At 37.7% G+C, this 26,139-nt stretch overlaps 1 protein-coding gene across 1 annotated transcript in view; it reads right to left on the minus strand.

Annotated features, from left to right (window-relative positions):
* CNTN1 (contactin 1) overlaps nt 1-26,139 on the minus strand; it is a 153,782-nt gene that overhangs the window by 25,870 nt on the left and 101,773 nt on the right. Inside the window, 6 exon segments of the mRNA XM_009327698.1 lie at nt 1,879-1,982; nt 5,608-5,842; nt 10,748-10,818; nt 14,369-14,518; nt 17,762-17,920; nt 21,151-21,271. Of these exon segments, the coding sequence (XP_009325973.1) occupies nt 1,879-1,982; nt 5,608-5,842; nt 10,748-10,818; nt 14,369-14,518; nt 17,762-17,920; nt 21,151-21,271 (840 nt within the window).

The following is a 26,139-nucleotide window of genomic DNA, read 5'->3' on the forward strand; positions in this document are numbered from 1 at the left end:
GCTGGTTTGCTCTAGAGAAAAAGATCTCAGAATTAACACCTTACTGACCTCCATGGGGCAGTAATTCATGTCTATCAGCCTGTTTATTGTGTACCCAGATGGGAACTTTTTTCCACAGTCCTGATAACTAGAAGGTTACTTTAGAAAAAGAGAAAAAAAGAGAAGAAATTCATTCTAACGCCACTGCTCACTTTACATATTCAAGCCACCCAGTTCATACTGGATTTGTGGAAGTGCGGTACTTCTCTAGGAACAAGTGGATGAAGTCACACGCCAGCTATCAAAATAAGGCCACACCCCACACCTCTATATTCTGTGTAAGAGAGCTCTCCACCCATTCCCAGGGTATCCCACCTTTCTTCAGGAGAGCAGTTACTCTCTTTTCAGCCCAGAGATCCTCCATGCTTCTTTCTGACTTTTTTCCTTTTTTCTATTGACTGTTCCATGCATCCTGTTCTTTCGTGCTGAATCCTCTCCCTTCCCTTCTTTCCCTGATGTCCCCAACAGCAATTCAGATGGCTTTATGTAAAATAAAGTAAAATTAAAAAAACTGCCAAAAGTGGGTTGTATTCATCCTCACCCCTCCAGCCTTCTTCCTCCCTTCCCCATTACAACTCTCAGCATCCATTGTCACGCTTTATCGCCACTGCAGTCCCAACCTCTCCAGTGCTCTCCTTGTTGCTGCTCTCTCCACACCCCCACAAGTCCCCTGGTGTGTGCCTGACGAGTGTCTGTTCTGCTTATTCAGGGTGTGCAGGCTTCGTGCCCAATTTCTGTGCAGACTGTCCAGCTTGGGAGTGCAACACTGCTACGTGGCTGGCCGGCCTGAGCTCACAGATCTGGGCACTCCACCCGGCTCTCAGTTACAACCATGAACTTGTCCATCCTATTCTAGTTGCACAATACCCGTGAAACACCAAACCAGTGGGCTGCTTTAGTAAATTAGGAGTTACCGTTGATGTCAGTGTCTTAATTTCAAACCCCAGTGTCCTCTGCTTGTAATTTTAAAACTTTATGTGTGTACTGTGTAGAATCGGGCTTTATATGGGACACTATGCTAGTTCCTATCGAGATCTTCGCTATGATCTTGTTACAGTATCCCAAAAGTATTACGTAAATCTCATGGAGACAGAAACAGAGATCAGGAAATATAGAAGCAAGTACTACTAATTAAAAGAACATTTATTTATAAATTTAAGTCATAAAAATACATTCTATGAGATTACTCCACATTTGTATGTGCTCACTTTGGAGCATAGAGGCTACCATCAAGCAGCCGACAACTTAAATCACGTAGGAAGTCACTAACAAACTAAGGCCCAAATCCCTATTTTGGGGTGCAGCCAAAGTAAGCCGGCTGTACACTGCAGAGTTCATCAGCATCCACTGTGCGTGGATGATGTTAAGACTTCCCTGCTGGAGTACTACACGGCCATTTCTGGCTGCACCCATCCTGTGGCTGTTGTCATCTTTGTACAAGGACAAGAACAATTTTTACTGGTAATACCACTCGTGACCCACGAGTTAGTTACAATTTCATGTCCGTGTTGACAATTACACCCAAAACTTAACCTCAGTGTGTTTTGAGAAGGTAGAGATAGGTATTCAATTACATAACACAAAGAGACAAGATTCATTTACGAAATAATGATGCCTTTTTTCAGTTGAATAGTGAGCACATACATTTGTTAGTGTTTTAGTAATGAGGTACATAGCACCAAAAATAATCTGTTTCTCAGGATGTGAAATCTGTACAGCAAATGACAACTAAAGAGAAGTGAACTCTAAGAGAGAGAATGCTAGAGTAGGAATTATCCTTGCATTTCACTACTGAAATTAAATGAATGAGAAGATATACAGTGTCACTTCTAAACTCACCTGATATCCTTCCACAGATTTATCAGAAACATGGTGCCAAGAAACAGACATTTCAGAAGATGACAAAACTTTTACGCTCACATCTGTAGGTATTTCAGTTGGAGCTGGAAGACGAAACACATATTAAGGATCCAATCTCATCCACCGATACTGTTATACTTGCTTGTATTTCGTATTATTTTCTCGGTATCAGGGGGCCAAGTGTGTTAGTCCTTAATCTGTTTTTACTTCAGTAAACCTTAAATTCAGTGATGATCTGTATGGGAAGTGACTCTATAAAAACAAAGCAATGATTCTATTACTTGGCTCAGACTATGTATTTTTATGCTTCAACAGATTCCATGCTGAAATTTGTGTAAATTAGAAACAGGCTTTGATAAATAGAATGAAGCATCCAATGATCTTTTACTAAATTGGACAGCAGCTCACAGATTATGTACATCAGATTTTTTAAGCTAGCTACACACAAATATTCATGTGTATGTCACTTAGTCATTATGATACAAAGTTTTTATGAGACCAGATATTAGATATAGAGCTGGCCAGTGGCACATACAAACTTGAACACAGGTGCGAAATAGTCCAAGAACACCCTTCTATTAGGCCTACATCACAAAGTTGATTTTGTTTGTGTTCTTAGTTCTGGACACCAGCCAATGCAGAATACAGACCATTATAATGTGCTATGCTTTTATTCAGGGCTTAGAATATTAAGTCCTAGTTTAATTATAAGAAGCTGTTAATTTCACTGTCGCTTGCATTTTAAGTGAGGTAAGGAATTTAAAAAGGCATAAACTTAGCAATGTCTATAAAACAAAGTTTTCCAAGCTAAGAACAGTTCTCTGTCGTGAATCTTTTGAAACAAGTTGCAACAGACAGGCATGGCAGCCTGAGCTGAGGAAAGCTTTCATATACCTAATCTTCCAACTGGGCATCCAGTCAACTATGCATCAAAACAGCCACTGTTAAGAAAAAAACCAGTTACATCTCTCATGAAAAGTATCCTAGGTAACAAAATAATCTTATATGCAAAGTTACCTTTTGTAATTGTCTTTCAATGACTGTTAATAATGCAAATGTATAATTAAATAATGATATATTATTGCAAAATTGTTTTCACAATGACAGGAATTTAGATAAGCAAGCGGCCTGTGCACTCATTACTACCAATCATTACTCGCTACTAGCAATGGCAGATATGACTAGTAGTTGTCAGGTATGGAACTTGGCTTAAAACACGTGGGAACACAGAAATTCCCCAGTCACTAAAGTGGATAAAGATGCCCACAGTTATAACTAGACACACATAAACATATTACAAAATACACAACTTAGTGGAAATGCTGTCATTATATTTATGTATGTATGGAATATTGTACGACCATATTGCTTTAAAATCTCACTAATACCTTTGAGAAGTTGTGCTGTCTGATGGTAGTAATATCACTTGCTGATTCAGAGGTACAGAAGTACAGGTGGGATAGATGTGATCATCTAATCTATTCCCAAATCACTGTCAGATTCTTCTCCATTGTATCAATTACAGAATTTGCCAAAATGTTTCATATTGAAAAGTTCCAACTGCCAGGGATTTTGCTGATACAATACTCTAAACAATATTTCATCTGCTTATGCTTGTTTATGACCTCCAAATAATTTATATCCCTATTTGGCATTTATGTTCTCTAAATATTTTGCAGTCTCTCTTGAGCCAGAAAGATGACACCAGCTGCTTTTCTCCAGACTTCTAATTCAGTAATTCTACCAACAAAAGAAGCAATCATGCGGGCCTCACAGTACGTTTACTTCACTGAAAACACAGTGGTCATCACACAATTATCTTCTAAGCGTAACTATACAAAGTTAAGGCTGAGAGCCAGTAAGCATGCTACAAGGTACTGAGGTGACAAGTCCTGATGCCAGCAGAAAACTCTGCAGAATGTTCTTTGGAATAACTTCCATTACACCTATTGGAAAAATTCCTTCTAACCCGCCCTGAAGTTCCCGGATTTGATATGGTCAGTAGTCAGGGTCATAGCTCTGTGCAGGAGCTGTGAGCACTACTGGTAAGGTTTGGAGCACTGTGAATCTGACTGTTCTGGTGACTCTTGTGCTTGAAATCAAAGAAAAGAAGTAGGTTCACTGAGCTTCTATTCCTTTTGCTGCCTGGATCTGGCATCACTTAACCACAAGTGTTTCTACCAAGTGTCTGGACTTTGCTAAATTCTACGTTAGAACATCAGCAGCCACTGAATTGACTTCTTTATCTGGAAGCTGGCACTACTGAGTATTTGCTTTTCTTCTGTCTTTTGGAGCTGCTAGACTCTGCCATGTCTCTGAACTTAAAGAGCTATACAAACACACTCCCATCCCTGACGTGGTTAGTATAATCCTAACACAAATATGTGTGAGCTTATCAGTCAGCTGTTGATAATGTCTCTGAAAAAGGATGGATACTGAAATGTTGTTTGGCAGATATAGCTTTTATTACACCATAGCTACTTACTAACTCATTTACACAACTGCAAAAACAACCGTTCCGTTGCTGCAGCAGCTGTTGAAGATGATACCCTAAGGTATCCTTTTCTGAAAAAAAGGATTAGTATTAACCTCTTCAGACAGTTAAGTGTTGCTAGCTTGAATCCTGAACCATTGTAAGAAACAAAAGGACTATTTCATCTTTTCTCGGTGTGTGGGCAATTTGTGTGCAAAGTTCCCATTAGTGCTAACGGGAATCATGAACATAAATCTCCCATAAAGTACACGGAGTAAAGAACAGAGTCGGAAGTGTGAGAATGTGGCCTTGTTATCATACCCCTCCTCTTGGCTCTTTGGTCTGGATCTGTTGACTTTGTGAAGGAGATTCTGCTCTATGGAAAGAAAAATATGAGCAATTCTTCTTCGGGTTTCTGGCAGAAATTAATAAACCATTTTTTTTTAAAACAGACGAGTGATTATGTTGCAATTAGGTTGTTGTATATATTTCTTCTGATTTAAGGTAAACCTTCTTCTAGTGCTTTCTCTCTCCTGCTAAGTTTGGAAATGTCATTTAAACTTGAATCCTAAAGATCACAGCATGTGAAATAATTCCAGCAAGAATTAAGAAAAAGATTTTAGTGAAATGCCAAAGAGGTTTTCATTAAGTTATTCACTTGATAGCTCTAACATCGAAACCAGAATAAAGAATGTGGCAGGGATAATTTATATTAGACTCTAAACATGCTTGAAATATAACTAGATACAACTGAACTATCATTCCTTCACAAGTTTTGGGCTGAAATCTGATACTGATCTACTCGAATAATAGGCTTTAGTGTGGTCTGTTAAGAAGAAAAAACCCATACATATGTCAAATACATGTATTAAGATCACAGAGACATTGCTGGATAACGATGTAAATGTTTTAGGTAAGAAATATGAAGATCAGAATGTCTTTTTTTTTTAAAACTCTTAAATCTTTTAACAAGCTGTGTGAAAAATCTTGAATGCTTCTGTGTATTGCTCATTCAGACATCAAGTACAGCCAAGTACTCTGCTTCACATAGAAAATAAAGTCTGAAGTTGTTTATTCAGAACAATTGCAAGTGTTTTGTGTGAGCAATACACACCCTCCTTGCTGAAGGTGTATGTTGCTATATTAATCGGTGTCAAGGACCAGGTTCTCTCTACTGATGTTGCAGGTGCTGATCTGGGCCCTCAGTGTAAAACTTATCTGGAACCTTTACTCACCATCTTGTGCTGAATAAATGACAGCAGTGAGACTGAATGGTCCATCCCCTTTGTTGTTAAAAGCTTTCACTTTTACTTGATACTGGGTTGAAGGTGGCATTGATTCATCCTTGTGGACATACCGGCCAATTTCAGGATTAGTAACTGTAACTCTTCTCCATTCTTTCTCACCAAATGGCTTGAAAGCCACTATATAACCAAAGTTATTGCCATAGTGGTATTCTCTTGATAAAGGCTAAAGAGGCAAAAGATAAAACATTACTTTTTGTAGCCAACTAAACAAATGGATCTCTAATTAAATATAAATAATACAGAAAGCATCGATATGCGCATTGTAAAAACACTGAAATAAAGTTCCATTTTCTCCTGGCTTGCTTCTATGATTCCTGCCCCCCCCTTAAAAATACACCATCTTCCTTTAAAAATACACCATCTTCATTATGCAGATCTGCAGTACTAGTATATCTGCTACTAAAGCATTTTAAGATCTTGTTCCTCATCCAAACTCAGTGCAAAACACATCATGTTATCTCCTACAGAAAGAAAACAAGAATGATTGTGTACTAAAACTGTTGTCAGCTGTAGCTAGCAAAAAAGGCTTTCTTAAGGAGCAAGTGATAGGAGATATGTAACACAGACACACTATACAAGTATATGGGTCCATGTGCGTGTGTAGAGATAGATGTTCTTGCGAAACAGGGAGAAGAGAAAATTTATGTGGCTGGCCTAAATTATATTAATTTACCTAAAGTTGGTCACCTAGGCAAACTGCATAGCTGATGAAGAGAGATGGACATATTCAAAGAATGATTCCTCCTACCACTTTTCACTGATGATGGAGGGGGTCCAGTTGCTGGTTTAGACTATCTACCTAGCTTCTCACTGGTAAAAGTTTAAGTGAAACGACACCCACTTTCAGCATGAGCATTAAAGGTACCTATCCAAAATATTTCTTAAAACTATAGCTGATTTCCTATACCTAGGAATACTGGAAAATACAAAATTACAGAAGACCATCTGCTATAATGGATTTTGCTTCATTTACCAAAGCTTTACATTCAGTGATCCCTCCTCAGTCCATGGAGCCTTTACCACGAGTATTAGACAGTGCATGCAACGGCCCAAAATCATGTCATTCAACAGTGCATCTGAAGGTTGACCAGAAGCATCCTTTGAAAATAAACTTCCCGCATCACCTTTTCCCATACTGTAAACCACACAGAGATGAAACAGCTTATCTTGAGGCAATGGTCCTGGAGCAGTGCAACAGAGAGTAATTGTTCTCCTTAGGTGTTTGCCCACTACTGTAGCACTTCAGCCAACATGTGTGGAGATATTCTGAGCAAGGATTTATGAAACTTACGTGTTAACAGTGGAACAAGCCAAAAAAACCCCCTAGCTTGCAAATTTTGATGCTCATATTTGGTTGAAGCTAGAATGGAACTCCAAAGATTCTCTGAGAAAGAAAATTCTGGTGAAAACTCACCAAATTTTTGGAACAACTGAAACATTTAAGTTTTGACTTCAGAAACATAACACATGGATTAGAACACTAGTATACATAATACAAAAGAAAAAAATTAAGGCAAACACAGATGTCAAAACTCAGAATTTGAAAAATGTCTGATAAGGACGTATGAACAATGATGGAACTTCTTTTCTTCATGACAAAGCTTCCAAGAGAAATGTACAGAATCAGACCAGAGGCTTGGACTTCTGACTTTACTCAGCTTAAGGTTAACTGACCCCTGCCCTGGGTGTGCCAGCTATCAGATCCCATTGCATGCCATTTTCTCTGTTGCTGCTGTAAAGTTTCACCACTCTGCAACATCAGTGCTAAAGTCACAAGAATAACAATACAGCAATATTAAAAGCAGGCAGCCTTCAGCTGGCTGAGGACAGAAAGCTGGTTCTAGATGAAGCTCCCTTAGACACCAGTGCTTCAGCATGGGACCATCACTGGATACAGGCAGGGGATATTTGGTCTCTAGTTGTGACATTAACCACAAGCCACCAGGCAAAGACTCTATGTAGAAATCAGCTATGAAAATAAAAAAACCCAACTAGATAATATATTTTATGTGCTTAATTTTTTGTGTGCAGGTATATTCTGAGTGTACCTATTGGATGAGGCATAACTCATGTCAGCTTATTTTCTATTTCAGGTCTGACTGGACATCAGGTGAAAATTGGATACCTAGTTTCCTGAAACAGCTAACGCACCTTCATGTACCTAAGTTTAAATTCAAAGGCAACCTTGCAATTCAAAAAGTAGAAGACTTCAGGGACTGGGTCACCTTCGATAGCTTGTCTTCTGAATCCATCATTGTATGTAGCTGCTTAAAATAAACCAGAATCGTATCTCATATGACAAAGTAAGCCGCCTGGATGCAGCCCTAGTCTCAGAATGATTTTCAGCCAGAGCAAACTTTAGAAAGCCAGGACTGGCATTTAAAAATTATATTCTGGAAGGTCTTAAATAAAATGTTAAAAGCAGCTTGCCCTCCAATGGCTGCACATAACAAGTAGGTATAAGTAGCTGAATAGTTTGTAGTATCCACTAAAAACTTTGAAAAAGAAAATGGAAGAGGGAAAGACAAATGGTGAAAAATGAGGAAGAATGGGCATGCCACTCCTAGCTCTCTTTCTCAGTTCTTTCAAAACAAGACTCAGAAGAGCTTTGATTGCATCTCTGGCTGTCTCATTCAACCTGGGCTTATGAATCATAGCAAAAGCTGAAAGGGGGTTGGCAGCAACATGTGAACCTGCCATACATTTTGTTCTTCTCTTCTTAATTAAAGACTATTTTGAGTAGCATATGCAAATGTCAGCACATTTGGGGGAATCAATATACACCTTTATCTTAGCCTTACAGATAGATATATTGTTGTCTGTCAGACAGGCTCCGTAAATCTAATGCCTCTTTTCAAAAGCGCTTGCTAGACATAGTAGTGGAAAATTCTTGGGAAGTAAATATTTGAAGCCATGCTTAATTTGTCTGACTAAATGAGCTGCTCTTTACAGAACAGATGTAAAAAGCATGACATTAGGTAAGAGAAATAATTGGAATATAAATCTACCTGGGCATATAGGAAAGACTGAAATGATCTTGTACTTCAGATCTTGCATTAGTCACTATTCTCCTGGTCACAATTTTCTTTTTTTCATTTGGTCACAGCCAAGTTTTCACTGTATTGAAAATGCCACGAGTATGGGTCTTTACATGCCATGCAAGAAGTAGCTCTGCAGTTTGTTAAAGTTTTTATAAGACAGCACTTGTGAAGAAATAATAAAATAATCTAGGTCTTGTGCAACTGTCCATTGCATGTGTTCTTATTTGACTTTTGCTCTTCAATTAGGATACATCTACTTCCTAACCTGTTGTTAGTGGAACTAAGAAATAACCTTTTCAATATATTTTAACAGAAGTGTAGATCTTCCTTTTTCAGAAACTTACAAATTTTTTCTTTAGGTAAATTCATTGCTAAAATACTTAGGAAGACTGAATAAATATTTTGAACTGAATTAAAAAAAAAAACCAAGAAACCAAAAACCAGGAAAGCCCAAAAGTGTTAGCCCAAACATGTGGCTGACTATTTGTGTCATACTTGAGAACTTCTCCAAAGAGGCATGATCAACCTTAAGTACAAAAAGAAGGAAACAGGCATATGAATTAAAATTTGTATGTTCATAAGGATTATCCCTATACAACAATGACAAAGTTGCTGTTGGAATTATGTCATCTTTATATTACTTCCCACAAGAGAAAGCACTCTTCATAGGGGTAAATAAGCTGCTACATCTGAAACAAATTATTCCCCAAAAGACACAAATGGCGTAATGTGCCTTATGTGCCTCATAGCCTTATGAAGGTGAACAGAGAGGTCATTAGCAAGATAAACTTGGTAATTTCTTCAAGCATAACATTTAATCATCTTTCTTTGCCAGAGGTAATGCTTCTGTAACTCTGTTTTTGCTGGATACTGATAGGCTCTGACATGAACCAGATAGGCTTTTTTTTTGCTTTATTTATCCTCCCTAGCTTTCCCAAATACCCTTCAGAAGACTTCAACTCTCTCTTCCATGCAACTTTTGCCTACACAACAACTTTGCTTATAAATTCTTATCCTCTCTTATTCTGGGCTTTGCTTTCTTCCTATCTTCTTGTCTCTTTTCCCTTCTTCCCTGTTTTCAGAACCATTTTTTTCCCCACGGTATAGGTAAATTTTAAAAACCACTGCTTCAATACCAGAATGAAGACAGCATTTATATATATAGCTATATACACAAGACTTTTTAAAGACAAAATATCATGGATTGAATACTTAGAGTACACGAGAGAGATGACATTTTCAAAAGACTTTGCTTACTGAAAAGCTTTTTTGATAACACTGTAATTTTTTGAACTTTTCATTCCATTATTTTTGTGATTAACATTTTATCTCTGTCCCTTTCCCCTTTTATTGTTTTGCTTAATATATAATCATTCAAGAAAAATTAATGGCTTGGAGGAAAAGAACAACAACATCGGTATATGGATATCAATGAATGGCTAAATTGTGGTATGAGGCAACATTGTTTTGTGTTACCAGTCACATTAGCATAAAATAAAACTTATAAAATGTCAATATACAAGAATTTCCTTAAAACTCCAGTTAATAATTATGACAGGCTAGTTTATAGAATGGCAATGTATTTTTTTTAAATAAAGCCTGTAAATCTGTGCACAGCACATTAAAGTCATAATTAAGATGTTATACTTTTAGTTGTAATAATCAAATCTGCATGCTATTCAGATTGTAACTTAAAAAAGAGCTCGAAGAAAGATACAATATGCAGAATTTTCAGATGCTGTTACATCAATGCATTATCATAGTCAGTATGTGTTTCAATCTCTTTGAATCATACTCAGAGAATGTTTTAGATCATATTTTAGAAATGTCCAATACATAAACATCTAAACTATCATCTTCCTCATTCCTTTTTACATATTTTTATGAGAAAAGTCTGAAAACCTATATATATTGTGTACAAATCATGCTCTCAGAGGAGCCAGTGACAAACCATCCATGGGTTTCAGGAGGAGCAAGATCAGACACAAGGAAGTATAGGTTTCATGCCATCTCAGTGCAATACCTACCATCCATGTTATTGTCAGCTCTCGATTGCTTCCCCCCCCTCCTCCGACATCAGAAGGAGCCACATTAGGAGCTAGAAAAATAGAACAGACAAGAAAAATTACTACAAAGTATGCAGTCAGTACTATTTACTAGTCTTTTTACCAGCAGGGCCAATGAGCACACGTGGCACACACAATTAAAACAATGATAGTCTGTAATAGCTGTGAGAGTCTGTAGTCTTGCCAAGACTAATGTACAGCTACTGCTGCAGGAAACATGCCAGTTCTAACCATAGCTAGCAACCATTTTTCTTTTCAACAATATTCTCTACAAAGATTTAATTGAATATTCAGAAACAGAACACTCCTCATAGGTCTTAAGAGAAGCACCGTATATTGTTCTTGCGCTTCCTCAGACGTTGGTATGCCAAGGGCTCAAGCACCCAGGACTTCAACGTGTATTTACCTTAATAGACTGTGATTAGTTCCATCTACTTCAATATATTTACTCACAATGTGTAATGTTAAACACATGGATATACCTTTGAAGCGTTGGCATCCTAATCCTATTCTAGATTAGTGGCACATGCCTTCTTGATTGGCATGTTCAGAATGGGTAGATGTTCAGAAGCGAAGCTGGCATAGCACTTAGTAATTTACTAATTGCATTTTACACTGATATTCTGTGTAATGAAATAAAATCTGTTGATCTATCATTAGTGCACAGCTGAGTGGTAAAGCAGGATACTCTCAAGGACTCCATTACAAATCAGTCCTGTATTCTCATTTCTATAAGACTCTTTGTGCCAGGTGTGATGATTCTATTGCTATCCTCTATGGTGTTTGTGTATTTATTTGCTGTCACTCAATACTAAGGACCCTGAAAGTACCACTGAAAACTTAGGAAATGATGGCCTACCTACAGTGCATTAAATGCATGCCCCAGGCAATCATGCATTAGCTACATGCCCTAACTACATGAACATGTTCTTTGTGTTAAAAATTATTATATGATCAGGCATTTTCTCCACTAATCAGTGAATGCACAAGATAGTAAGGGGATAGTTCCTAAGTGCTCTCCCACTATTTAAATAAGATGTTTGCTGAGGCCTTCTCTGAGGGTCAGCTGAGGAGAAACACAAAGCAAAGAAGAATTCATGTTTTCAGAAAGGATAAAAACATGTAACAATACATTTGAAACTGAAATCAGCATTCAGTGCATGGTTTGCATTATTTATTTGTGGCCTTCCAGAAAACAAATTAGTGGAGAATGAAACTAAGCATACATATCATGACAATTCAAGAGGAAGCTTGAACTTACTACTCGACCTTGTTATTACTGAAATACACAGTAGTCACACTATCTATTATAAGCATATAACTTTAGTGCTAAGTTAGAAGCAGAGGTTTGCTAGCATGGTTAAGTAGTCAAAGAAGATACACAGGCTGCCAGAGAAGAGAAAAAAGACTGTCTAATTCTTACAAATCACCTTTTTCAAGAGAATCTCCCTCATTCTCTCAACCGTTAAACCCACGTTTTTCTCTCCATTAAGACCAGGTTACTAATTTAGACAGCTACACTTAGACAATTACTCTAACGCATCCAGAAGCTAAAATACATAAAAGCAGACTTTGATTCATTGAATTTCAAGAAATCACTGTGAAATGTGTTGATGAAGCAAGCAGATTTTACTACAAAGAAAAATCATAGCACACATTCTTAGCATGCTAATAAAAATGTTACTGAAATTCCAGTTATCTACAAGAAGAGAGACTTCAAAACTGAAAAAGACACTGATAACATTTGAGTTTAACAGACATTATTTGTCACTCATACAGTACAACAAAGATGCAGCACTGTTTGTTGCTGTTTAAGACAGGACAAATGTTGAAAGTAACTACAAATTGTGGATACGGGTTGTTGTTTGCGCAATAAAATATTTACCTTCTTCAGATTTACATGAAAATGCACATGCAGTCCTGATTCTGTAGTACCCTGGAAGCTGATAGCGCAACCCAAATCCTTTTGTTGCTGCTCATAACAAATTCCAGCTCCTGGCAGGAAATGCACTTGGGCACAGAAGTTCATCTGCAAACTGTTACGGATTTATACCCTATTTTGGCATGGCAAGAAGTGCTGACTAATGCCTAGGAAGACTAAATTAACATTTTGCTTTGTTTCACCAAAAATGTCTCACAGTCTGACAGAGATGACAATGGTGCTGTGCATGGGGAATCAGACAACAGACTAAACAGACTACCTCTGGCAAAAGCATTGCATCCTGCTACAAAACTGGAGGATATGCCATTTTTTGGGACGCTACAACAAATACCATGAACATGGCACACTGCAAACGGCAGGACACTACCACTATCCCACCTGTGAGCCTTATTTCCCCTCCCTTTCTGTCTCTTTTCTGATATTTCAAAAATGTCTATTGTGCACCAGGCACGCCAAGAAGCATGTGTAGATTTCTCATTTAGATTCCTGGGCCTTCAAATACAGCTGTTGAGTCATAAAACATATGACGCTAATAGTCAATTTTATAGGCAGTAATTTCCTTTTACTTTAGTATTAAAGTTCTGTGGTTTTTCCTTCCCTGTCCAGACTAATTTAACCAATCTGTAGTTCCTTTCTCCCTAAGCAACAAAATTTTTAATGGACCAAATGTGGGTCTTCTTTAATAAATGTTTTGAAATTTGCAATGCAAATACATTTTATTTTGAAAATGCTGTCTAATCAAAGCAATGATCTAGCAGGTGTAATTGCAAAAATTAATTTTTACACTTTGGTTTTGCATTTTTAGTTTCAAATCTCAAGCTATGGGACAACAATTGTAAATATATCTAGGTTGCACATGGGTGCTAATATGTGTTAAGGAGGATATACTGGTATACAGGCTTTGTTGGATACAGTCTTTTTGCAGTGATACATTACCTCCTAGAGCACTGCACTTATCTCCTTTGTACAGTCAAACCAGAATGTATTATCTTGAATAATAACATCTAATTCCTCATTTTGGAGAGTTCATTTTAAAAAGGACACGCCTGAGCCTAAAGGATATCCTTAAATATGCTCTGAGATTTTAACACTGAGCAATTAGACTGATAAGGGCATATGTTGTGTCGGATAATGTCACATCTTTGACGTGGAATAAGAAATCGCAAGACCAAACCTTCAATCACAGAAAAATGGCATTATCCAGTGTAACACACATCCTGTCATGTATTCTTTAGTTAGAATACAAACCAAACAGCAAATGGACATTTTTCTTGTTAAACACATGCATGTTTTTTTCTAAGTCCTGTACCCTGGTCCCAAGCATGTGCGTGCATTCATACACACACAGCCTGACTGACTGATACAGTGGGGGATCTCTGAAAGATACAGTATGATTCTATTTCAGCAATGGAGGCAAATTTGTACCACGACGTTTCTTTCCTGTCTGCTTTGATGCTATCACATCTGGACAGTCCGGTATTTGCTTACTAAAATCTATAGTAGTGTGTGGCTGAAAATATACGCTCTAGACTTGCATCTTGTGAAGTGCTTTTTTTAAATAAAAAACAAAATTACAAAATTAATAAAAATGTGAAAATTAAAAAGCACATTAAAAAACTTGACATTTTCTGTTTACGTACGAGCGCCTTCAGTTCTAATTCTCTGTGACGGCATACTAGGTTCTCCTGTCCCCAAAGTGTTTGTTGCTATTATCCGGAACTCATATTCCATCCATGGAATTAAATCAATCACTGTAGCAGATTCCATATTTCCTTCAATATCTGATGGTTCTAAAAAAAAATAAGAAATTGCTTTAAAAACCAGCATTCTTACAATAAGGTCAGTCACCAATGTGGTTGATTTCAGCAAAACTACCACTATTTTGCAACCACACATAGTCAACTGAAGGAAACAGTGTTGTATATTAGGGATACCACATTTTACAGGAGTACTCACAGCAGTGACTGGGAATTTGGAAACCATGACACTATCTTGGATAAACCCTTATAGACTTGTAAGTTTTAACTGGGTGTGAACTAGCAAAAGAGGTACATGTAGTTATGAGGTATCCTTACTAATTACATATTGTAGTTGTAGAAGTTCATTTTACCTACAGACAAATGCAATGAGAAATCTGGAATGCAGAGACAGTAAAATAAAAATTCATGATATAGACAAGGGCTAGACATGTGCAAATGTAGGGTTCGATCAACTGATAAAGTGTTTTATAAAATGTGGTCATATTTTGGTGCACCTTGTTAGTGAGCATGTTACAACTTGCTATCTAGTTCTGATCCAACAAAGGTAAGTGTTCTTGTAATTCCTGTGAAAAGACTTATTATTGTCATAAGGATGAGCTTCTTTACCATAAATAAAATGCATAACTCATGACTCTGTCTACAATTCACAGACAATAGGGGTTGTTTCTATAGCTGTCCGCAGTTATAGAAAGACAGAGGATTTTCATTCATTGCGTGGGCCAAGAGTTGTTCATCAAATTAGTCTTGGGTTCAGAGGGAGATGAGAAATGAGATATCCTGCACTGGGAAGGCAGCTGATTTGGAATTAAAATATGAATACAATAGCTGCAAAAAAACCCAGGCATAGCAGTGTAAGCACTGGATGGTGACACAACTTTCCTCTACCTAATGATCATCAAATTGTTCATTCCAAAGTGAGGCCCTGAAGGAGAAAGAAAAACACTTTCCATTGTCTTTCCACCTGCCCACCACCTTCCCTCATCCTTACTCAAATTATTTTTCTATCCAGTCAACAGAGCCATTGCAAACCTCCTATGGCATCCAAGCCATGATATAAGTTTGGCATTCCTTTTCCTGGGCTACTTTCAATCTCTTCATTTAATCTTACTGGGCCACAAATTCCCAGAATAATTATGAATACTCAACACGATGAGAATCTGATCCCCTTAACTGGAAAGAGCAACATAAATGTAAATAATTTATTACATAACTCATTCATACATATTTCCATACTGTGAAGTAGAATACACTTCTTTCATAAAACACACTCGATATTATGCAACCTGAGATGAATGATTTGGTTTGGGAATAATGGTAGTAGCAATAATAACAACAATATTTCCAAAGTGCAATGCCAAAGTATATATTTTTTTTCCACACATTGAAGATCGGCAGCATTAAATGATAGCCTAAACACTGATGAGAGATCAGTTTGGACTGTTCATTATGCTTCTTTCATGTGAAAGTGAACACTGAGCCAAACTGGGAGGAGCCCAGAAATTAAGTAAAAGCTTGCAGTGGTGGCAGTGATGGTTACTATGGTGATTTTACCTATTTTTTGAGGGAATCATCTATTAATCAAAATTACTCAGTGTGGTTCAAATGAAAAAGCAATGATTTTGAAAACACCAGAATAGTTCCTTTCAACTTTTCAGAAATGAGTAATTTATATCGTGCCTGCCCGCTTCTTAAAAAAGAAATTCAGCAATCTAGATTCCTCCCTGTCCCACTCAAGATGTGAATCCCACTCAACATGCTACAGCATAAGACTCAAAGTCTGACTGCATGTCTCAATGACTATCTCATTAATTCTGTGAAGCAGAACTTCAGAGATGCAGAGGAGCATATCCCATCATGCCTATAACACTGCAAATAGGGAATCTTCCTGAGAAGTAAGAGAGGTGGGTTCAAGTGTCTGCTCTGAACCAGACAGAGCAAAGATCTGAATCCAACACTTGTATCTCCTACACGTTTCTAGTTCCAGTAACACGCAGCACAAAAGGAAGCAGTATCAGAGCTGCCACCCCCTGTTTATAAATTTTTCCAGTATCTTCCTATAACCTCGTTTCTTCCTAATTCATTTTTTTTTTTTAAAGCAAAAAGAAAAAAAAAGAATAGGAAATAAGATATGATTTATCCTGAAAAAAGTGGAGGCTGGTATAAAAGGATCCTCTCTCCTGCATATATTGTTACTGAAGCAAATCATCAGTTATTTGAAAAGTTCTAATTTCTACATAAATTATTTTTTTAAAGTTCAAGGAAATCTATTCTACAGAAACTATTAAACAAGATATAAGAGATAGGAAGGGACTGGGGAACCTTCTAGGTTTATTTTCCAAGCTACTTTAAATTAAGTCATACACTAGTGCTGGCTGTTGGAGTAGGCCTAGTATTTTTAACTTTTTAGTCTAAAAATGTAACAGAGATTTTCAGGTCAATATGTCAAAGTCTATTTCTTAGACATCTATCTCTGTAGTTTCAAAGGACAATTTAAATGAAAGACAATAGCTGAAACTATTAATATTCTTAGTATTTAGAAATGCTGAGTATGTGATGCCCTAATTCCACAGAAAAGCACTTAAGTTATAATTTATTACGGTGGCATAATGAATCACATCGACAATTCTGTATAGCTTATAGCAATGCTATCCTTCATAAAGCATTCAAAGATACTAGTAGTTTAAAATATTTTCATAATTTATGCATTTATGTTAAATCTTGAAAAAAAAAATGTATTAGCATGCCCTGTATTCAGGTAGGTGCCTCCTCAACTGCAATTATGTGGCACAATGATGACATCCAGTGGTTAGAAGGATAACTTTAGCTATGTTTTCTCTAGGGGTGCCAGTTTTAACGCAACTGCAACTTAGTCTGCTCCCAGAAAAAAGCAGACAATTTTAAACAACTTTCTGCATAACAAATACAGAAATGAAGACGCCCGTTTGTCATCCAAATTAACATGTAAAAAAATTTTTACGATTCTAGTAGTTGATATGGAATGTTTCAAGCAACAAGGAAAGAGGCAAAAACCAGGTAAAAACTCTGGCCTGTTCTTTTCTGTATTTCTTGATATTCAGTTCAGGCCCTCCAAGTGCTAGGAACAAACCTGTTGACAACACACTGACAAGATGGTACCTGCCTTCAAACCTTGTAGCAGACATTAATAGCATCCCTGGTTTCCTTTTATTGTGACTATTTTCTGATTAGCCGAGTTTTCTAATAATCAAACACTTTAAGACCTATTGACCTTATTACTTCTGGCATTACTCTTACCTGTTTTGGCATCTTTCCACTCTTCAGATAGAAAGGTTTTTGACTGGATAGTGTATTTAGAAATGGGGCTATGATTGTCTGTTCCACGACTCCAGGTAAGTGCTACAGCAGTGTCTCTAATTTCTTCTACTCTTATACCTCCGGGAGGGCCTGGAGGACCTGAGAAAAAAACATTGGCAATTCAATTCACAAATTAAATATTCTAAAAATGAAAGTTCACTAACTTTCCTACTTGTATTTATCAGATACAAGGCTTTCGAGTCTCACTTTCTACTTAAGAACACATTGAAAATGTATATATACATTTTAATAGGTTGCAGAGTGATTCAGAGGATAAATGCTTTTGCATCTAACAACTACCAAATGAAACTTCCATGACTCCTGCCTAAGTAGTAATATTGTGATTTTCTTAAGTAAAAACCCAATACTTTGAAACTGTTGCTACTCTTTTTTTCAAACAACAGTGAACTCAAGAGTCAGAAAAATACACAGAATCTTCCTTCCTAAATTCCACCTAATGATGACCTTATTGGTGGCCCATCTTTCATCTACACTTCTGCTTGTGCCATATTGGCCTTGACTACAATTTATATGGAAAATCTTGTACTTGTATTGGAGAAAAATCGTATCTTGAAAGACATTTCTGTAGACCTCTTCACATTTCTCTTGGCCTTCATATTAACCCAATATGGTAAACCCATCATTGGATTAAAACTTCCTACAGACTAATATAACTTGCGTGAAAGCAGAACTAGGCAACATTTCTCTGCAGTTCTACAAAAGCCTTCCCACAACAAGAATTTAATAAATCCATGCCAAAATGTGGAATCCACTACACCCACTGAACTAAAAGCAGTTTGCGAACTACATAGGTGAAATCAAACAACCTCTGTGCACCAGAATAACCCCACAAAAACCACCAACAAGGAACAGAAGCACTAAGTTGCCAAAGGGAACACATTTTTCACAAAACAGCCATTCCATCTCTGCCCTTTCAGTCTCGAACATCAAGAAGGACCTATAAAATAATTTCTAAAGAGTATTTTCTTTTTCTTCAAGAGGCAGATACTTGCAAAGATTAATTTCAAAATTCATAGCGCTAGTGAATATAAAAAGTCGTGAACTAAATACAGATGTTGGCTTGATGGCACATTATTATGCTACCAACACTTAGCTAAATCGTTACAGGTAGAAGTTGCTTGTCCTAAGCTAGTCTCATCTCTATGCTTTTCAAGTATTAAATACTATTTCTGCTCAAACCAACTACTTAAAATAGCTATGTTAAAATAACAGCAACTATTCTCAATCCGTATTTGGCTTTAAGTTTGTTATTTGTACTTCAGATCTGAAAAGATAGACTTGTTCCTAAAACTTGCCTGTTTTTTCCAGGTGTATCACTAAACCTAATAAATGGTATTACATCTCTTCACCAAATCTCACCTGGTTTATTTCTGAACAATAATAACACACAAAAACTGCTGGAGTGAATGCTTGTATTTTTCTAAATGCATTTTCTAAATTTTAAAATTTTTCTTCTAATTACTACTACACCCACACCTCCACTTTATGTGAGTAACTTTTTTATTGTTGCTGTGCTGTGCTTTAGTCCCCAGAAGAGAGGCTAAAATGTGCAGATCAACAGGCACAGGTGACTTTTTCATAGACTAGAAAGCTAAAAAGAGAGTGATGCAGGTGCACACGTGTGAGTATAGGAATCTTCATCTGTAAAAGACACCACAAAATTCTGTAAGCTGTGCTAAAAAAATCTCAAACTTAGAGTAATTCTGTAACCCAAAGCTTAGTACCTACTTACAAACTTGGCCTATAGATATTTTCAGATAATTCTTTTCATATTGACTGTTCCAGTTTTGTTATTATGCTATGTTTTATATGATACACAGTTATGTGATATATATTAACTAATGTGTAAAAACAGAGACAATGCATTAGAAATATTGAGAAGTATTTTCTGATTCCACATTCAGACATAATAATATGCCAACATGATTCAGGTAATTATCCAATAATCTGATTGAACAAGTCCCAGAGCATACGAAAAAACCAACAAGAAGTAACAGGATATATTTCTCTGCAGTATTTACAGAGGAACCAAAACCAAAACAAAACCAACTCAACAGAAAGAATGGAATGAGATTTCTACATCAGATCTAAACACACAGTGTGCCAAATATGTCTTCAGCTCTTGAGCTCTTTATTTTCTCCATAAATCTGAGAAAAGGAACCAAATGAAACAAACTGAATCGAAGAAATATACTACCATACTTTATTGTTTGTCTGTTTCAATGAATTTATCCTTCTAACAAGCAAGCAATTCCATTCCCGAGTCCAAAAGTATTCAAGTTTAGACTGGTTCCTCAAAGAATATATATGCCATAAAAAGAAATAAGCGTGACCACTCTACACAATCTTTTGGGCTATGGCCTATGACTTTGACAATCAAATTCCTGATTGTTTCTTCTCCTAAGATCCAGGAATAGTTCCCATTTAGTATCCTTGGAAAAATGTATGTCAGTTGACTACTGGATTGCTCATAACCAACTTCTATTAAAGTTCAAATACCCAGAGAAAATTAAATACAGAAATACTGAAGTCCACAACATCCCCAAATGACAGAAATTCAGAATCAAGGCACAAGCTATACTTCAGCTGCTATTCAGCTCTACAGTGTAACTGGAATGTGGGGCAAAACATGACAGCAATGTGGCTCCAAATACAAGTTATGTCTGCTTTGAATTGTCAGCATTACAGCTCATTACAGAGCATTAGCACTCCAGAACATGTTATACCTGGAGGCGCAAAACAGAGTAAAATGCCCAAAGGACATGAATTATCTCACGCTATTGAAACCACGCATTGTAACAGATCTTGTAGGATACGTACTATATGAGCAAGCACAGTGTTTTGAGACCGCAGTAATACTTAACAGACATGAATCAGTCAACAATGGAGTGATAACCTTAACCCAAATGTCCTGGCTTCTGTAATTTTAAACCTATAATCCTAGCCTAGTATTATACACAATAATTTAATACATAAAGCTTTATGAGAAAATAGAAGTGACTTCTTAAAAATGTTATACAGTGGATACATTGAAATGATACTTAAAATCTATTTTTAATAATGAACACCAAATTAAACTGTCTAAAAATTACTTTAACATAAGGAAAACACGCACTCAGTTAGACCTCTAAATGTCTGGAATAGAATCAGTACCCTGAGTAGACTTCAAGGATTTTGCACGGTTGTGCACTTCTCATTTTGATTTCTGTCATTTCTTGATGAGAAATAACATATGCTAAACAATCAGAAACACTCTGCTTGTCTAGGTGAAAACCAGCCACATTTCTGTTTTACCTGCAGAACCTTACCTCTTACCACAAGGTCAGCCGAAGCCGAGGAGTTGTCAACAATCGTCTGAGCAGTGCACATGTACCTCCCAGCATGCCGCAGCTGAACGTTTTTAATAAGCAGCTCACCGTTGGATTTAATCTGTTACAAAAATAGCAGGTAGTGAAGCTGGTAAACATCTCTGTGCAGCTGTGTGATACCCGTCTACACATCCCTCCCAACTGATAGACAGTGGCTGCTATTTCCAAAGAGCAAGTGCTTCCTTCGAGCATGAATCACCCTCAAAGATACATCTGATTTATATGACAGCTGTTGAAAGTGTCCTGTGTTTCCTGAAGAGATGCTGCTCTTTACCAGACATGAAAAAAACAGACGTCTTAGTAAATGTATTTTTCACAAGGCAATATTACCCTTTTACTATTTCAAGCCCATAGCTGAACATTAAATTTAGTCAAGAATTTTTTCATGAAGAGCAGCAGTCAGATGATTCCTCCGTACCATTACTTGCTTTTTTTACGCACATTTGTATGAGAACACGTCATGGAGTCCTACTAACAGAGCAGGATACTGTTTGGCTCTTCCTCTACAAGCCTAAAGCAGTACAAATGTTTTTATCGCAGAGAGGCTACAATCACGGCCTAAATAAAGATGCACCAAAGAGATACTAAAATGCAGCAACTGTGAAGAAACAATTATGTTCAACACGTGTCACAGCTCCTTAGAAAGGCCAGCCCCCGTTCCGCCCAGTGGTGTTGGCGATGGACAGGAGGATGGCAGTAGCCATAACCCCTGCGGCAGGAGCTGGGCCGCCGGGCCTCTGGGATGGCTCTGAGACAGCGCAGCCCAGGGGAGCCCCGGCCTTCGGGGACCCAGGATGGGGCACACACAGACAGCGCTGCAGTGAGGCCTCAGCCAGGGCCAGCCCCCTGCCGCGGGAGCTGCTGTTGAGCTGAAACACTGCCTTTCTGGCCCCGCAAGAACGACAGCTCCTGTCATGGCACCGCCCAGCCTGACCGTGGGCCCCGCTGGTCCTGACCTGCTGGGCGGCCAGCTAACTTCCCAGCCCGACGGTGACCCGGCCTCCTCATGATGGACCTGCCCAGCCACCCTTGGGCCGTGCCCGGCCCTGGCTGCCACCACCGGACCTGCCCTGCTCCCCTCCCTTGAGCCCTGAGGGATGGGGCCTTTGCTGGCGAGGCCCCTGCCCTGCCGGCCATGCTATCCCCCCGGCTCAGCTCTCGCTGCTCCCTGGCAAACGGCAGCAGGACCTCCAGGGAAGCAAATTACCGTTCAACGAGGCTCATACACTCATCATCATCATCACAGACCCTAATCTTTCCTCAACACTCTTCACCAATGCTAGACTATTGGGAAAAAATACAGCTATGTTTTCAGACAGCTATAAGGTCCACTATCTGCTGCTACCTGTGATTGTACAGATAGGCAAACTGAATAAAGTATTTTTGTCCTATGACACTTCTGTGAACCCACTGAGTAACTAGATGTGCACCTGTAAAACAAGGAGTAGAACAGAGACCACTATATAGACCAGAGGTATTCTTAATGAAAAACATATTTTATGTTAAGACATTTAAATAAATGTTTAAAAATAACACACTTGAAATATTTTGCTTATCTATCCTGCATTTTATTCCAGAAAAAGATTACTAGATTAAATCACAGGGTTATACATGTGTTAGTCTTAAAGGTATTTCAGGAAAAACCGAAACGTTCTCTCCAAAATATATCTGATTGCTTTCATGGAAATCAAAATGTTACAAAAGATTAACAGATGGATTTATACCACACTATACCGAAAGGGGCAACATTAAGGTTTCCCAATTCACTGCAGATCGTTCAGAAATACAATTTTTTTAAAAAAACAAACACTGACATAACTCACTGCAATCCTGAAACCTTCACATGCAGGAATAAAAGGAATTCAGATGCAAAATGATATGTAAAAGAGAAATTGCTAAATATTTAGGTGTAAGAACTAGTGCTATCATCATGGAAGGTTCTAGGGAACAACAGAGACCTTCAATACAATCTCGAATATTATGGGCTGCCATTAGCGTCTCTGCATTTAGACATTCTGAAGAAATGAAATAAATCTATGTCATCCAGTTTATGTTGCCTGGTTGAAAAGGAGGGGGGAAGAAGTAAGGTTAAATCTTTTCCAAATGTTCTGAAACTAGAATGCCAGTTTAGAGTCTATATTTAGGGGAGATTAAAATAGCCAGATAAAACTATCCTTTTCCTTTCCAAACTCCAGCGAAGATTTTGGATGCCAGTTTCAAATTCTGCTGGCATAAAATTTCAGCACAAACTGAAATCTGTTAACATCAATTTTCTTGGTCCAGCATAAGAATTCACATCTTTAAGAAATTACTGAGGTAAACCGGTGATTGGATAAAAGGAGACTCAAGCACACATGAAAGAAACTGCTTAATTCTGTCTAGCAATACTTCAGCTGATTGCCTCATAGGGTCAGAGAGAAATGCAGGTTATACTGTAGCTTTTCAATTTTTGAGTGTCACAAGTGCTGTTAGCAATGGTCAAACAGATTAGTTGGATCAGTGAACAATCCAATGTTCTTGGTATATTTCTGACCATTTCTCTTTTAGTTATTATTAAACTATGTCCGTGTGTGTGTGTGTGTGTGTGTATATATTTTCACACTTTTCACTCAAGACTAATATGACAAGGCTTGTAATTTAATTTGCCAAAGTGCATGCAGGATACAGAGATGAGGTGAGTCTGGGACAGTGGCATTTCTGTGCCGGTGCCCCCCCGCGGCCCCCCCCCCCCCCAGGTTTATTCATGAGAACTCCAGGGGGACTGCCTTCAAGGACAGCATCCTTTGAAAATCCGTGGGGATTACTGCATAAGCGAACACTGGCTGGCTGCCTGCCTAACCACATGTAAGCCTTTTTTGTCTACAGTGGGCTAAGCAAAGCTGTCAACGGCTTTCAGGAAGGAAAATCAGTGGGACTGTCAGTACTTCTATGGGAGCAGAGAGGGCGGCTACTTGCTCCTCTGCCCTCCAAAAAATTACAACACGCAGACATTCAAACTCCTTGAGTTTTTAGTTCCTGTTTTTTTTTCATTTTGTTCTTATTGGTTTTGGTTTTAATAAAAGAGACAATCAGTTCTCTATTTGAGTGCTGTGTACAAACCTTCAGTTTATTAACACTAAATGTCATCCTAGAAAGAACCACACTGCCTGTGAATCTCTGATCATTGCTTGCACTTTGATCTGCAAATAAACATAAGCAAAGGTTGGGCAAAGCAATAAGGTTTAGAAAAACTGCATAAACTTAGAATTCTCATAATCATATTATTACTTCAATAAAAAATGATTACAAATTCTTAATAGTCTTAGTACTCATTAATTCCCATGTTAGCACTCTAATTAAAATACTTTATTGTATTTATTAATTATATGCCCATATACTTGCTCTAACATTAATCTCCTGTATGGGAACTTGGTCTTAAAATCTAAATGATGAAAAACAGATGGGAAAATGTAACATAATTTAAAAATCAACAACCCATAGATATCGTATTGTGTCTTGTTGATTCAGAAGGTCTCCTGGAGCAAGGTTTTATGCAGTGGGTGATGAGGCTTTCCATACCTCAGAAGAAGCCTAAGTTCTTGGTGGTAAAAGAAAAGCTTACAAAGCAAATAAAGAGCATGGGCATCAGCAAATTCAGTCCACAAATTAGATATGAATGCACTGTATGTTTTCATTCAAAAACCTCAGCTTGGCTAAGTTTAAAAATGCCTTCCTTAACTCAGAGAAAACTGAATCACAGACTGGAAATAGTGATAGCAGTGCTCAGGGATGTTCCAAGGGTATCTGTGGTTCACCACTCAGTTATTTACCAAGTTTCAAGCAAAGACTTTCATCATATGAGCCCTTTATTTATGCCTTAACAGTGATGTCAAAAATAGCATTGTATGACCTATTTCTGAGATTCACTGTTCTCTTTTGACTATCACCTTTGCCAGTGCACTAAATTACTGAAAGCCATCAGAATGTGCCCCTGTGTGATCAAAAATCATTTACAGGAATCTAGTGTTTTGATTGAAAGCAGTATCTGCCTCTGTTGGGACCTCAGAGACAATAAAGGAACTTCTGTTAGTATGAAGCTAACAAGCCCTTTATAATAGTAAAACTAACTTGGCAGAAATAGAAGAACCTGGTAAGCAGAGACAAGTCTTTTTTTTTTAATTCAGGTTCAAAAACTAGACATCAGAGCTTCAGAGGTGTTTAATACACAGTGGAGGTAAGATAAGAGAATCGATAAGAAGAAATGTGGAAGAGATGGGATTCTTGCTGATGAGATCAGCTTTTCCGAAGCTAGCAATAATTTGAAACATCTTTTTCTATTACCTGTACCTAAAATTATTAACTCTAAGTGAGTTCACATGAACTGTTTTGTTCCTGCCAGTAGATCTGCTATGTGGTAGATACAAGTAGAACAGGCAATCCAACAGCTGTTGATGAATGTTAATGTAAATGTGATTATAGCTATTTTCCTGATATTGAGATCAGAGATGACATGGGGACACCACCACCAGTACAGCTCTATTGTCTCAATCCTATTCACAGGAGAGCTTATCTCACTTTGTTTTATAAGCCATGGCTGGCATGGAAGTTACGGGTAAATAAAAAACCCAGCAGGATAATGATGACAGAGTCATTCCCACTGAAGAATCTTTTCCTTCAATGAACTATATTTATATGTAAAGGAAGTACAGTGCTAATTCTACCTCTGAAATGTGGACTGGGAAATATTTCTAACAAATATATTATTCTTCCCCATGCAGCATACCGCTGAGAATGCCTGAGGACACTGTGCTTTGTACCAGCATCCCTGTGGTAATATGCCCTGTTATTTCATTTCCAGCAGCAGAAAAAGCCTAGGTACTTGTTCACTTATACTCATGGCTCACAACTTTACAGCTGATGATGAAAAATCACAATACACTGCAAACTACA

The sequence above is a fragment of the Pygoscelis adeliae genome, unplaced genomic scaffold (genome assembly GCF_000699105.1).
Source record: "Pygoscelis adeliae isolate BGI_AS28 unplaced genomic scaffold, ASM69910v1 Scaffold113, whole genome shotgun sequence".
In the NCBI taxonomy this organism is placed as follows: Eukaryota; Metazoa; Chordata; class Aves; order Sphenisciformes; family Spheniscidae; genus Pygoscelis; species Pygoscelis adeliae.